The sequence below is a fragment of the Boleophthalmus pectinirostris genome, unplaced genomic scaffold, assembly GCF_026225935.1.
Source record: "Boleophthalmus pectinirostris isolate CB_2022bp ecotype Guang Dong unplaced genomic scaffold, ASM2622593v1 HiC_scaffold_12, whole genome shotgun sequence".
NCBI classification, from domain to species: Eukaryota; Metazoa; Chordata; class Actinopteri; order Gobiiformes; family Gobiidae; genus Boleophthalmus; species Boleophthalmus pectinirostris.
In genome coordinates, this window is record NW_026571018.1 from 29,410,530 (window position 1) to 29,424,166 (window position 13,637).

The 13,637-nt window shown below is 42.9% G+C and overlaps 1 protein-coding gene across 1 annotated transcript in view; it reads left to right on the forward strand.

Moving 5' to 3' along the window:
* nsg2 (neuronal vesicle trafficking associated 2) overlaps positions 1–3,225 on the forward strand; it is a 113,920-nt gene extending 110,695 nt beyond the window's left edge. Inside the window, exon 4 of the mRNA XM_020927065.1 lies at positions 3,025–3,225. Coding sequence (XP_020782724.1) covers positions 3,025–3,225 — 201 coding nt within the window. The remainder of the gene's footprint in view (positions 1–3,024) is intronic.
* Positions 3,226–13,637: the final 10,412 nt, after the last annotated feature.

Below are 13,637 nucleotides of genomic sequence, written 5' to 3' on the forward strand. Positions count from 1 at the left end.
ATGTATGTATGTATGTATGTATGTATGTATGTATGTATGTATGTATGTGTGTATGTATGTATGTATGTATGTATGTATGTGTATGTATGTATGTATGTATGTATGTATGTATGTTGTATGTATGTATGTATGTATGTATGTATGTATGTATGTATGTGTATGTATGTATGTATGTATGTATGTATGTATGTATGTATGTATGTATGTATGTATGTATGTATGTATGTATGTATGTATGTATGTATGTGTGTATGTATGTATGTATGTGTGTGTATGTATGTATGTATGTATGTATGTATGTATGTATGTGTATGTATGTATGTATGTATGTGTATGTATGTATGTATGTATGTATGTATGTGTGTATGTATGTGTATGTATATGTATGTATGTATGTGTATGTATGTATGTATGTATGTATGTATGTATGTATGTATGTATGTATGTGTATGTATGTATGTGTATGTATGTGTGTATGTATGTATGTATGTATGTGTGTATGTATGTGTATGTATGTATGTATGTATGTATGTATGTGTGTATGTATGTATGTGTATGTGTATGTATGTATGTATGTATGTATGTTGTATGTATGTGTGTATGTATGTATGTATGTATGTATGTATGTATGTATGTATGTATGTATGTATGTATGTATGTATGTATGTATGTATGTATGTATGTATGTATGTATGTATGTGTGTATGTATGTATGTATGTATGTATGTATGTATGTATGTATGTATGTATGGTGGTGGTGTGAGGTAGCCTTCTTTCATCAGCTGGTTTCACTTTGTGGAAACTGACCTCGCAGCATTAGAATTTGTTTGCTCGACAGTAAGCGAGTACTTTTTTTATTTAACCAATCGCTGCTATTTGGTCGTGAAGTATGAAGTATGTAATGCACCGCAAATGGGACTAACTGGTATATTAAGCTTTTCCCAAATCCTGTAGGAAGAAGGGCAATAATGTCTTTCCCCTTGATAAAATTCACCAAACATTCTCTTTGTTCCGGCTTTAAATCCTCGATCTCAGAATCGTTGCCAACACAGAATATATGGCTCTTCACTGATGGCTCGTGCTCGCATTTCCAGGGTTTTTGCAAACTAGACTACAAACTAATCTATTGTTTTCCGATCGCTGGAGAGAAAAGAAATTGAGCGAAGGTACTAGCTAAGTGTGAGGGGCTGATGGTGCAGATTGGCAGCCTTGTTTCTGGCACTCTGCCCTAGGACAGCTGTAACTACAGTGGGTTTCACTGTAGAAGTGCTTTGAGTATCTTGAAAGGTGTTATGTAAATCCAGTGGTTAGTAAGACCCAGAATATGGTTTTAACTTTCTATTTGAATTGAATCATGCAGGTGATGTTTCACTGCCAAACATTTACACATTCTCTCTCATGTAATGTCTCTTCTTAATTTTATTTATTTTTTAATTCCATGATGATTCTTTATGTTTTGATTTGTTTGTATTGTGATTTTAATGTATTTCTTAAAGCACTTTGAATACTTAAAAAAAATCAAGTAAAAGTGGCACGGTGGCTGAATGGTTAGCACTCATGTCTCACAGCAAGAAGGTTCCGGGTTTGATCCCCGGGTCACCTGGGCCTGTCTGTGTGGAGTTTGCATGTTTCTCCCTGTGTTTGGATGGGTTTCCTCTGGGCGCTCCAGGTTTCCCCCATCAACCTAAAACATGCTCCATAAGTCTCCAGGAAGAACAGTTGATAGTCAGGGTCAGTTAATTACAGTCAGTCAATGAACCTGCTCAGGGACGACAGGTGGAAATTAGCACTGGTGCTACAACCTGGTACAATGCATCTCTCCTGTTAAGGTTAATGTGAAAATTGTGTGCTGTCTAATTAAATAAAGAAGAAGAAAACTTTCTTGCCAAGATTAGAATTATTTACATATGAGAAGAGGCAACATTTGGCTTTTTCAGCAGCCAAAATACCCTGTACTTCATGTATTCATAGAAGGCAAGGCAAGGCAAGTTTATTTGTATAGCACAATTCATACACAAAGTAATTCAAAGTGCTTTACAGAATAAGAAATACATTAAAATCATAATAAAAACAAATCAAAACATAAATAATTATGAAGATTAAAATTAACAAAGAGAGACATAAATTGGAGAGAAGAGTGCGGAATGAAAACCTTTCAGTTATATGCACAGTTAAACAGAAATGTTTTGAGCCTGGATTTAAACAGCGTCACAGAAGAGTCTGTCTCACATGTTCAGGAAGACTGTTCCAGGTTTTAGCTGCATGAACCTGAAACGCTGACTCCCCTTGTTTAGTCCTGACTCTGGGCACCAGCAGGAGGCCGGTCCCTGAGGTCCTCAGAGTGTGAGATGGTTCATATGACACTAACATGTCACAGATGGACTTTGGTGCTCGGCCATGGAGAGACTTGTACACAAGCAGAGCTGCTTTAAAGTCTATTCTCTGAGGCACAGGAAGCCAGTGCAGAGACCTGAGCACAGGACTTATGTGCTCGTACTTCCTAGTTTGAGTCAGGACCCGAGCTGCAGCGTTCTGGATGTTCTGCAGCGTCTCACAGCTCGTTTGGAGAGACCAGTGAGCAGAACATTACATTAGTCTAATCAACTGGAGACAAACGCATGGATAAGTTTCTCCAAGTCTGATTTAGACAGTAAACCTTTGATTTTTGCTATGTTTTTTAGATGGTAAAAGGCTGCAGATGTTATTGATTTGATGTGGCTGTTAAAGTTCAAGTCTGAGTCCATTATTACCCCTAGATTTCTTGCCTGATTTGAAGGTTTTAGAGAGAGAGACTGGAGGTGACTGCTGACACTGTCCCTTTGTTTCTGTGGACCAAACACTATGACTTCAGTCTTGTCAGAGTTTAGCTGGAGAAAGTTGTTTTGCATCCACACACTGATCTGTTGGATGCAGTGACGTAGAAGAAGAAGAAGAAAATGAATGAAAGATTCTTGAATGGAAATACTTTTTTGGTGTATACTGTAGTAACTGAAATCTCTCTCTCTCTCTCTGTGTGTCCTCCAGCACAAGCGGTGTATCCCAGCATCCCTCGAGGCCTACTACGCCGCGCAGGATGCCAACTCCAGGGGGCGCTTCTACACAGTGATCAGCCACTACAGCATGGCCAAGCAGACCACCTCGCACTCCGTCTCCCCCTGGCTGCCCGGAGGAGGCGCAGTAGGCGGCCATCACGACTCCAAGCCCCCCAGCGGAGAGGGCCACTGAGTTAGCTCCGACGCTAACCACGCTAATTCACATCTAGACATATAAAACATTTAGGTTTAGGAATAAACACATGGACATGCTAGCTGCAGATGGTATATAGTGAAACATGCATGCAGACATTAACACCAACACATGACTTATTAACTATGATTTTCAATGCTAATTTCCTACATCAATTGATAGCAATATTGTGGAAATTTCTTATATTTATGAATCAAAATGTTTAAATTGTTCCGCTACACAAAACAAAATATTTTACTTTAAAGATTGAACATTATAAACAGAAGTAGTATTATTTTGTTAAATCATTATCACACTTAAAAAAATAAACACTAAACACATGCCTAGATAAAAATATAATAGGCTAATGCTGTTATTTCCTATAGACATTTCCTAAATAAATTTCAAGGCACCACAATATTCCTATTTGTTAATGTACGTCTGGATGGGGAATTATCAGTGTCAACACAACTCACTATGGTCATTACAACCTTATTTTATTTATTTATTGACTGCCATAATATATTTATTTTGTACTGTTGTATATGGGTGTTTTGTAAGTCAGTATCAGCCAAATGTTTGTACAATTTCACATGAAAACGCTTTGGAACATTTTGTGAAGATATATTTTTTTTTGCCATTTTGGTGCAGCCATTGTCTAAGGATTTCTTAACGGAGTAGGATTTTCCATAGCTCATGTCCACGTTGCTGTGCTGTGCATTTTAAACCAGACGTCCCCCAGTGACCCCCCTCCCCCCCCCTCCGCTGTACATAGGCCCTTACGCTCGTTTCTTGTGTGTATGCATCGTAGTAGTTTTTCCTTTGTGTTGACGTGACGACATGCATTTAGCTTTAGCGGTTTTGTAGCTCAATAATGTGTACAGTGATATCAGATTAACACGCGATGGGAAAGAGATGCGTATATGACTGTTTGAGCAACTTTTTCAGCTTTGGTTATGTTATGTTTGTAGGCTTTGACAGAGTTTTAGGGCCACGAAACGTTTTTAAAAAGTACATCAAATAAATATAACCCCTACTAGTATACCGCTTTTTTTTTTGGTTTGTTTTTGTTTTTACTAGTACTGCTTATTTATTTATTTGTTTCTTTTGGACAGGGTACAAACATAGCAGAGCTCGCACCTGATGTGATGCATAGAGTGTAGCTAGTGCTATTTTTGAGCTCACATCCCCACTAGAAGTATTCTTTTTGGTTTTAGCGGTAGTGACGTGCATAAGAAAATATAGTACAGTATAGCATATAGTGGAAATGAAAAGGTTTTAGAATAACTTTAGAGACATCAGTACCAGTGCAGACAACCACTGAATTAGGGCTGTAGTCCTTTAGTCAGTTATTTTATTTAGATTATGAGGATTTATCTGGGACAACACAAAATTAGTGAGTGAAATATTTGAAGATGTGGTATTTATTGGTATTTTTATGTCGAGAGGTAACTCATGATCCACAAGTTTAATCTGTCTTTATATAAATACATTCTCTCCTCGTACACTTAACAGAGGTGGGGACCTGCAAGTTGTGACTTAGACTTGAGTGTTTTTAGGACTTGAGACTTGTCTTGATAAAACGGACTAAGACTTGGGACTCGATTTTGACTTGAAGGTCAGTGACTTGGGACTTGACGCAGACTTGATGCTTTTCCTAAAAAATATATGTTTTTAGAAAATACTTTTCTCTTTACAGTTGATAAATGCGGTGATTCATTTTACAGGAACAAACTAGATCATGTCCCTCCCACTTCTCTGTTTGTTACTCTGGTTGTAACTGAAGTACTGTGATATGGTATAATCAAATGTACTACAGTAATAGTATAACACAGTATAATACAGTAATATACAGCAGGGGTTCTTAACCTTTTTAATCATGGGGCCAACTTTTTCTGAACAAAGTAACCTGGGGCCCTATTTCATATTAAATGCATTATATTGTACTGACTATAGGGGCCCCAAGGAGGTGGTCCCAGCCCTACTTTTGGCCCTAGGGTTAAGAATCACTGATATCAGCACAATACAGTAAAACAGAAGGAACTACAGAGAACATGATCCTTCCATTTCAGTGCAGACTACACGACAAAATAACTTATTTTAAATCTTAATTCTTTCTATTCTGACTGTAATGTTTCACACTTAGATCTTGTCAAAACATTTAAGAAGGAGAATTTAGCATTTCTACAACTCTTATATAAATATACCATGACGTTTTAAGTACAATGTAGCTTAAAAGTCATATAAATTGCAAAAATCTAAGCTATATTTGGTACTTTGGTTTGAAGACTTGACATGACTCGAAGCTCAAAGCAGACGACTTGGACTTGACTTGGACTTGTGGGCCAGTGACTCGAGACTCGACTTGGACTTGCCTGTCTTTGACTCGGACTTGAGGTCAAATACTTGAGACTTGAGACTTGCAAAACAACGACTTGGTCCCACCTCTGATACCTAGTACTTTTTTCCTGCATAAATAGTATTTTTGCATAAATTCCCATGCAGGTGTAGTAACTTTTGAGTACAGTTTGGGTCAGATACATAGAGATAAGTAATAGTTTTAGAGCATTTACCACATATACTTTTTAGATCCTCAAAGTATTTATTGAATCGACCCCAGCCCTACATCTGTGTCACATTGCTTGTCAGTTTTATGCGTATCTTTACATCGCACGTATTATCTTTATAAAACTATTCCCATTGAAGAATACTAATTACAAATCCCCATGACAACACAGTTTTCTGATTTGTTTGCTTCTGGCCCTAAACCTCTGTCTGTGATCCTATCTGCAGTAGACTTGAGTCCAGTACAGTCCCTGGCGCCTTTCTGTTGTCTGTTGTCAGCTTTGATCAGATATCGTGACGCTGTTAGTTGAAATGTAGCGATAACCCTGTGTATTTTCAATGTGTCCCTTTTCTCTTGGTTTGAATTGAGAATAAAACAGTTGTGGCCCCGTGCTTCTGCGTCTGTCATTCTGATTCCACCACGGCGCTGAGTTAAAAAGCCTCAGGTAGAAGATGAGTGACAACAAGAGACGTTATGCAGATGATTCAGATGCTCACTACACTCACACGCAGTGGGGTAGACTCAACAGGCTGCCGCTAAAAAGTACTTTGTGCACAGATTATCATGAAATATCAAATCCTACAGTTGAGGTTTGAATGGAAATGCAGTAAAAGTGTGACTGTGTTGTTGGCAAGGCTGTCAAAAGTCTTATATGACGCAAAATGTACTCCTGTGACCTTTAAGCCCTGTTAGAATGTTATTACTTCATAAAAAACATACCCAGTGTTTTGTTTCATTCACACACGTTTAGAGAAATCCTGCTTTATTAGTCTGTGGACATTTCCAAAGCTTAAAATGGTCTCTTCTACCTTGTGATGTCATCAAGTGGTAGTTTTCAAGTTAACAGCTATCTTTTATCTTTTATTCAGAATAGATTGACCATTCCAGGGCTGAAATTATGTGATTCTATTACCACATGACATCACAAGTTGGAACAGTGTGTTTTTAGTTTGAGAGAAAACCTCAGCCTATAAATATGCAGAGTTTGTGTGTTAAACGTGTGTGAATGAAACAAAACACAACTCCAGGTACACAGCAAAAAGTGGAGTGTTAAAACTGACTCTCACAGAATCAATTTAACATTTTCTGAGGGTTTATATGACTCCAATCTGTTTTAGCGTTAATTAAAAATATTTCTGGATATGTTAATTAAGTAACACTGGACCAAAGTTTTGGTTTAACCCACAAATCAAGACTTATAATGTTTTGAGAGTAAACAGACAACACTTTGTAGCGTTGTAGCGTTACTTCCTGATACAAACTTGGCAGCGGCGGACTGATATATGAGAAAATAGTCCCTCAACATGCGACGATTCATGCGATGCAAGGTTAGTTTTATTTCAAACATTATTCTGTCAACACAGACGTTTACATGGACAGTCTGGTGTAATAATAGATTTGCTTCGGGTGTTTTGTGGAGTGGGTAAGACTGTTTTTAGTGGCAGGATAACTATGGCCATTGACATGCACTAGTCTAGCACCAGCGACCTCTGCAAATACAAGGACTGGATGGAATACTTAAAAAGTAAAAAAAAGCACTCTGGCTCACTAGGAAATGAGGTTCTATGTCAAAAATTCCAAACTGTCTCTTTAAACAATATGATATATTTCAATATTTCTGCATACCCACTTCAGTGTACCTGTACCACCTGTATGAGGGAATGCCCCGAGATGGCTTCCCTCTCGTCCTTGGACACGAGGCAGCCGGAGTCGTGGAAAGTGTCGGCTCCGGAGTCACGGAATACAAACCTGGTCAGATATAATAATATATTGCATTGTTTTGACTTTAAAGATGCACTATTTAACTTTATGGTCCTTTTTGGTCCGTCATCTGCTTGTTTTTATGGACATGTCATTGCCTTGGCTAGAATGTTCCACAGTATGACATTAAACAGCTCTACTTTACAGTTATTCAGTTACAGGTGGTTTTATTGCTCAAAAATACCTAGAAAACCAGGCTTTCTGACTGTGATTGGGGTCACCTCTCCACAGATCTGACCTGTAACTTAGTCCGGTTTGGTCTCCGTGAAGATAGAAACCTTTAATTTACTGTGAAACATTCTGGAAAAAGCAACGACATCAGCACAAAAAAAAAGCATTTGACGGACCTGAAAAGTTTCACAATGAACTCACCTTTAAGTAAAAATCAATTAGGTGTTATCGATGTGAGATGTCAGAAAGTGCGAGGCTTTTATTAAGTTGCAGAGCTCACTTCTTCTTCTTCTTCTTTATGCCTTAATCTTTATACCTTCTTTTCACAGCAGGTTCATTCTCTTCTCTGTAATAGAGCTTTAATTTGTCCAGCCTGACCGCCCTCGTCCTGTTACCGAGTCCTGCCCACAATCAGATGGAGTCCAACGCCGCACACGTCCCTTTGTGTCCCTCTAATTACTCCTGCAAATGACCTGGAGCCTCTCATTCACGTGAACCTGCCCACAGCGCCGCGTATTACACACTGATGTGCACAGGGCCTGATTGGAGCCGACAGGTCATTGGACAGGCCCATGACAATGAAGAGCACAGAGAGAAAATGAGAGACGGAGAGGGAGGAGAGAAAATGAGAGTCAAAGAGGGAGAGAAAATGAGAGAAGGAGAGGAGAGAGAAAATGAGAAGGAGAGGGGAGAGAAAATGAGGAGGGAGGAAGAAAATGAGAGTCAGAGGGAGGAGAGAAAATGAGAGAGAGATGAGAGAGAAGGAGGAGGAGAGACGAGAGGAGACAAAGAGAGAGGAGAGAGAGAGGAGAAAGAGGGAGGAGAGGAAAGATGAGGAGAAGAGAGAGACGAGAGAAAGAGGAGGGAGAGAAAATGAGAGAGGAGAGGGAGGAGAGAAAATGAGAGTCAAAGAGGGAGGAGAGAAAATGAGAGTCAAGAGAGGGAGGAGAGAAAATGAGAGTCAAAGAGGGAGGAGAGAAAATGAGAGTCAGAGAGGGAGGAGAGAAAATAAGAGAAAGAGAGAGAGGAGAGAGAGAAGGAGGAGGGAGAGACGAGGAGGAGACAAAGAGGAGGAGGAGAGAGAGAGGAGAAAGAGGGAGGCAAGAGGGAAAGATGAGGAGAAGAGAGAGACGATAAGGAGAGAAAGAGACGGGGAGAGAGAAATGAGAGAAGGAGAGGAGAGGAGAGAAAAATGAGAGTCAGAAGAGGAGGAGAGAAAATGAGAGTCAAGAGGGAGGAGAGAAAATGAGAGAGAGAGAGAGGGAGAGAGAGAGAAGGAGGAGGGAGAGACGAGGAGGAGACAAAGAGGAGGAGGAGAGAGAGAGGAGAAAGAGGGAGGCAAGAGGGAAAGATGAGGAGGAGAGAGAGACGATAAGGAGAGAAAGAGGACGGGGAGAGAAAAATGAAGAGAGAGGAGAGGAGAGAAAGAGAGAGAGAGGAGGAGAGAGAGAGAGGAGAGAGGGAGAGGGAGAGAGAGGAGAGGAGAGAAAGAGAGGAGGAGAGAAATGGGAGAGAGAGAGAGAAGAGGGAGAGAAAGAGGAGGGAAGAGAAAATGAGAGAGAGGAGAGGGAGGAGAGAAAATGGAGAGAAAGGAGAGGAGAGAGAGAGAGGAGGAGAGAGGAGAGAGAGGGAGAGACAAAGAGGAGGAGAGAGAGAGAGGGAGAAAGAGGAGGCAAAGGGAAAGAGAGGAGGAGAGAGAGACGATAAGGAGAGAAAGAGCGGAGGAGAGAAAATGAGAGAGAGAGGGAGGAGAGAAGAATGAGGGAGGAGAGAAAATGAGAGAGAGAGAGGAGAGGGAGAGAGAGGGAGAGGAGAGAGAGAGCAAAGAGGGAGGAGAGAAAATGAGAGAGAGAGAAGAGAGAGAGAGAGAGGAGAGAAAAATGAGAGAAAATGAGAGAAGAAGAGAGAGAAAATGAGAGAGAGAGAGGAGGAGAGAAAATGAGAAGAGAGAGAGAGGAGGAGAGAAAAGAGAGAGAGAGAGAGGAGAGAGGGAGAGAGAGAAGGAGGAGGAGAGAGAGAGGAGAGAAAATGAGAGGAGAGAGGAGAGAGAGGAGGAGAGAGAGCATGAGAGAAGAGAGGGGAGAGAAAATGAGAGTCAAAGAGGGAGGAGAGAAAATGAGAGTCGGAGAGAGGAGAGAAAATGAGAGAGGAGAGGGAGAGAGAGAGAGGAAGAGAGAGAGGAGGGAGGAGAGAGAGAAGAGGAGGAGGAGAGAGACAGAGGAGAGAGGAGAGAGAGAGAGAAAGAGGGAGGAGAGGAAAGATGAGGAGAGAGAGAGAAGAGAAAAGAGGAGGAGAGAAATGAGAGAGGAGAGGAGGAGAGAAAATGAGAGAGAGAGGGAGGAGAGAGAGAGAGAGGAGGAGAGAAAATGAGAGTCAGAGAGGAGAGGAGAGAGAAATGAGAGGAGAGGGAAGGAGGAGAGAGAGAGAGGGAGGAGAGAGAGAGGGAGAGAGGAGAGAGAGAGAGGAGGAATGAGAGAGAAAAGAGGAGAGAGAGGGAGGAGAGAAAAGAGAGGAGAGGGAGGAGAAGAGAGAGAGGGAGAGAGAGAGAGAGAGAAGAGGAGGGAGAGACGAGGAGGAGACAAGAGAGAGAGGAGAGAGAGAGAGGAGAAAGAGGGAGGCAAGAGGGAAAGATGAGGAGGAGAGAGAGACGATAAGGAGAGAAAAGAGGATGGAGGAGAGAAAATGAGAGGAGAGAGAGAGAGAGGAGGAGAGAAAAATGAGAGAGAGAGAGGGAGAGAGAAAATGAGAGAGGAGAGAGAGAGAGAGAGAAGGAGGAGGGAGAGACGAGGAGACAAAGAGGAGAGGAGAGAGAGAGGAGAAAGAGGGAGCAAGAGGGAAGAGAGGAGAGAGAGAGAGAGAGAGGAGAGAGAGAGGGAGAGGAGGAGAGAAAAGAGAGAGAGAGAGAGGGAGGAGAGAAAATGAGAGAGGAGAGGAGAGAAAATGAGACAGAGAGGGAGGAGAGAAAATGAGAGAGAGAGGAGGGAGGAGAAGAAAATGAGAGGAGAGGGAGGAGAGAAAATGAGAGAGAGGAGGAGAAAATGAGAGAGGAGAGGGAGGAGAGAAAATAGAGAGGAAAGAGAGAGGGAGAGAGAGAGAAGGAGAGGGAGAGACGAGGAGGAGACAAAGAGAGGAGGAGAGAGGAGAGAGAAAGAGGAGGCAAAGGAAGATGAGGAGGAGAGAGAGACGATAAGAGAGAGAGGAGGGGAGAGAAAATGAGAGTCAAAGAGAGGGAGGAGAGAAAATGAGAGAGAGAGGGAGAGAGAAAATGAGAGAGGAGAGGGAGGAGAGAAAATGAGAGAGAGGAGAGAAGAGGAGAGAGAAGGAGGAGGGGAGAGAGAGGAGAGAGAGAGGAGAGAGAGAGAAAGGGAAAGAGGAGAGAGAGGAGAAGAGAGAGAGAGAAAGAGAGGAGGAGAGAAAATCAGAGGAGGGAGGAGAGAAAATGAGAGAAAGAGGAGGGAGAGAGAAAATGAGAGAGGAGAGAGGAGAGAAAAAGACGGAGAGGGAGGAGAAAATGAGAGGAGGAGAGTGAGAGAGAAGGAGGAGAGACGAGGAGGAGACAAAGGAGGAGGAGAGGAGAAGAGGAGAAAGAGGAGGCAAGAGGGAAAGATGAGGAGGGAGGAGAGAATAAGAGAAAAGAGGAGGGAGAGAAAATGAGAGAGAGAGGGAGGAGAGAGAAGAGATGAGAGAGAGAGAGGAGAGAGAGGAGAGAGAGAAAATGAGAGAGAGAGAGGAGAGAGAGAGAAATGAGAGGAGAGGAGGAGAGGAAAATGAGAGAGGAGGGAGGAGAGAAAATAGAGAGAGGGAGGAGAGAAAATGAGAGTCAAAGAGGAGGAGAGAAAATGAGAGTGAGAGAGGAGAGAGAGAAGGAGGAGGGAGAGACGAGGAGGAGACAAAGAGGAGGAGGAGAGAGAGAGGAGAAAGAGGAGGCAAGAGGAGAGAGGAGAGAGAGAGACAAGAGAGAAAGAGGAGGAGAGAAAATGAGAGAGGAGAGGGAGAGAAAAAGAGGAGAGAGGAGAGAAAATGAGAGTCAAAGAGGGAGGAGAGAAAATGAGAGAGGAGAGGGAGAGAGAAAAGAGAGAGAGAGAGGAGAGAAAATGAGAGAGAGGGAGGAGAGAAAATGAGAGAGAGAGAGAGAGGAGGAGGAGGAGAGAAAAAAGAGGAAGAGGAGAGAGAAAGAGAGAGGAGGGAGAGAAAATGAGAGAGGAGAGGAGGAGAGAGAGGAGAGAGGAAAGAGAGGAGAGAGAGAGAGAGGAGGAAGAAAGATGAGAGAGGAGAGAGAGAGAGAGAAGAGAGAGAGAGAGGAGGGGAGAGAAAATGAGAGTCAAAGAGGGAGGAGAGAAAATGAGAGTCAGAGAGGAGAGAGAGAAAATGAGAGAGAGAGGGAGGAGAGAAAATGAGAGAGGAGGAGAGGGAGAGAGAAGAGGAGGAGAAAGAGAGACAAAGAGGAGGAGAGAGAGAGAGGAGAAAGAGGGAAAGAGAAAGATGAGGAGGAGGAGAGAGATAAGGAGAGAAAGAGGACGGAGAAAAGAAAGAGGAGAGAGAGAGATGAGAGAGGAGAGGGAGGAGAGAGAAAAATGAGAGTCAAGGAGAGGGAGGAGAGAAAATGAGAGAGGAGAGGGAGGAGAGAAAATGAGAGAGGAGAGGGAGGAGAGAAAATGAGAGGAGGAGAGAGAGGAGAGAGAAGGAGGAGAGAAAGGAGGAGGAGGACAAAGAGGAGGAGGAGAGAGAGAGAGAGAGAGAAAGAGGGAGCAAGAGGGAAAGATGAGGAGGAGAGAGAGACATAAGGAGAGAAAGAGGACGGGGAGAGAAAATGAGAGAGAGGAGAGGGAGGAGAGAAAATGAGAGTCAGAGAGGGAGGAGAGAAAATGAGGAGAGAAAGAGAGGAAGAGAGAGAGAGAGAAGAGAGAGGAGAAGATGAGAGGAGGAGGAGAGAAAATGAGAGAGGAGAGAGAGAGAAAATGAGAGAGGAGAGAGGAGAAGAGGGAGGAGAGAAAATGAGAGAGGAGAGAGAGAGAGAGGGAGGAGAGAAAATTGAGAGTCGAGAGAGGAGGAGAGAAAATGAGAGAAAAGAGGGAGAGAAAATGAGAGAGAAGAGCGGGGAGAGAGAGAAGGAGGAGGAGAGACGAGGAGGAGACAAAGAGGAGGAGGAGAGAGAGAGAGAAAGAGGAGCAAGAGGGAAAGATGAGGAGGAGAGAGAGACGATAAGGAGAGAAAGAGGACGGAGAGAAAATGAGAGAGGAGAGGGAGGAGAGAAAATGAGAGAAAATGAGGAGAGAGCGGGAGAGAGAGAGAAACGGAGGAGGGAGAGACAAGGAGGAGAGAGGAGAAGGAGAGAACATGAGAGAGGAGAGAGAGAGAGAGAGAGAGGGAGATGAGGAAGAGAGGAGGAAGAAGAGAGAAAATGAGAGAGCGGGAGGCGGGAGGGACAGACAAGGAGGAGAGAAAATGCGAGTGAGAAAGAGAGAACGAGAGAGAGGGAGGACGAGGAGGAAAGAAAATGAGGGAGGAGGAGAGAGTTGGAGAGAGAGAGAAGGAGGAGGGAGAGACAAGGAGGAAAGAGGAGAAGGACAGAAAATGACAGAGGAGGAGAGAGCGAGAGAGAGAGGAGGGAGAAATGAGGAGGAGAGAAAGAGGAGGAGAGAAAATGCAAGCGAGAAAGAGAGAATGAGAGAGAGGGGGAGAGGAGAGAAAATGAGGGAGGAGGAGAAAGCGGGAGAGAGAAAGGGAGGAGGGAGAGACAAGGAGAGAGACGAAGAGGAAGCGAGAACATGAGAAAGAGAGAGAGAGGAGGAGGGAGAGACGAGAAGGAGGAGAGAAAAGTGAGAGAGAGAAAGTGAGAGACGGAGGAGGAGAGAAAATGAAAGAGGAAGAGAGAGAGAGGGAGGAGGGAGAGAAAAAGAGGAGAGAGAGAGGA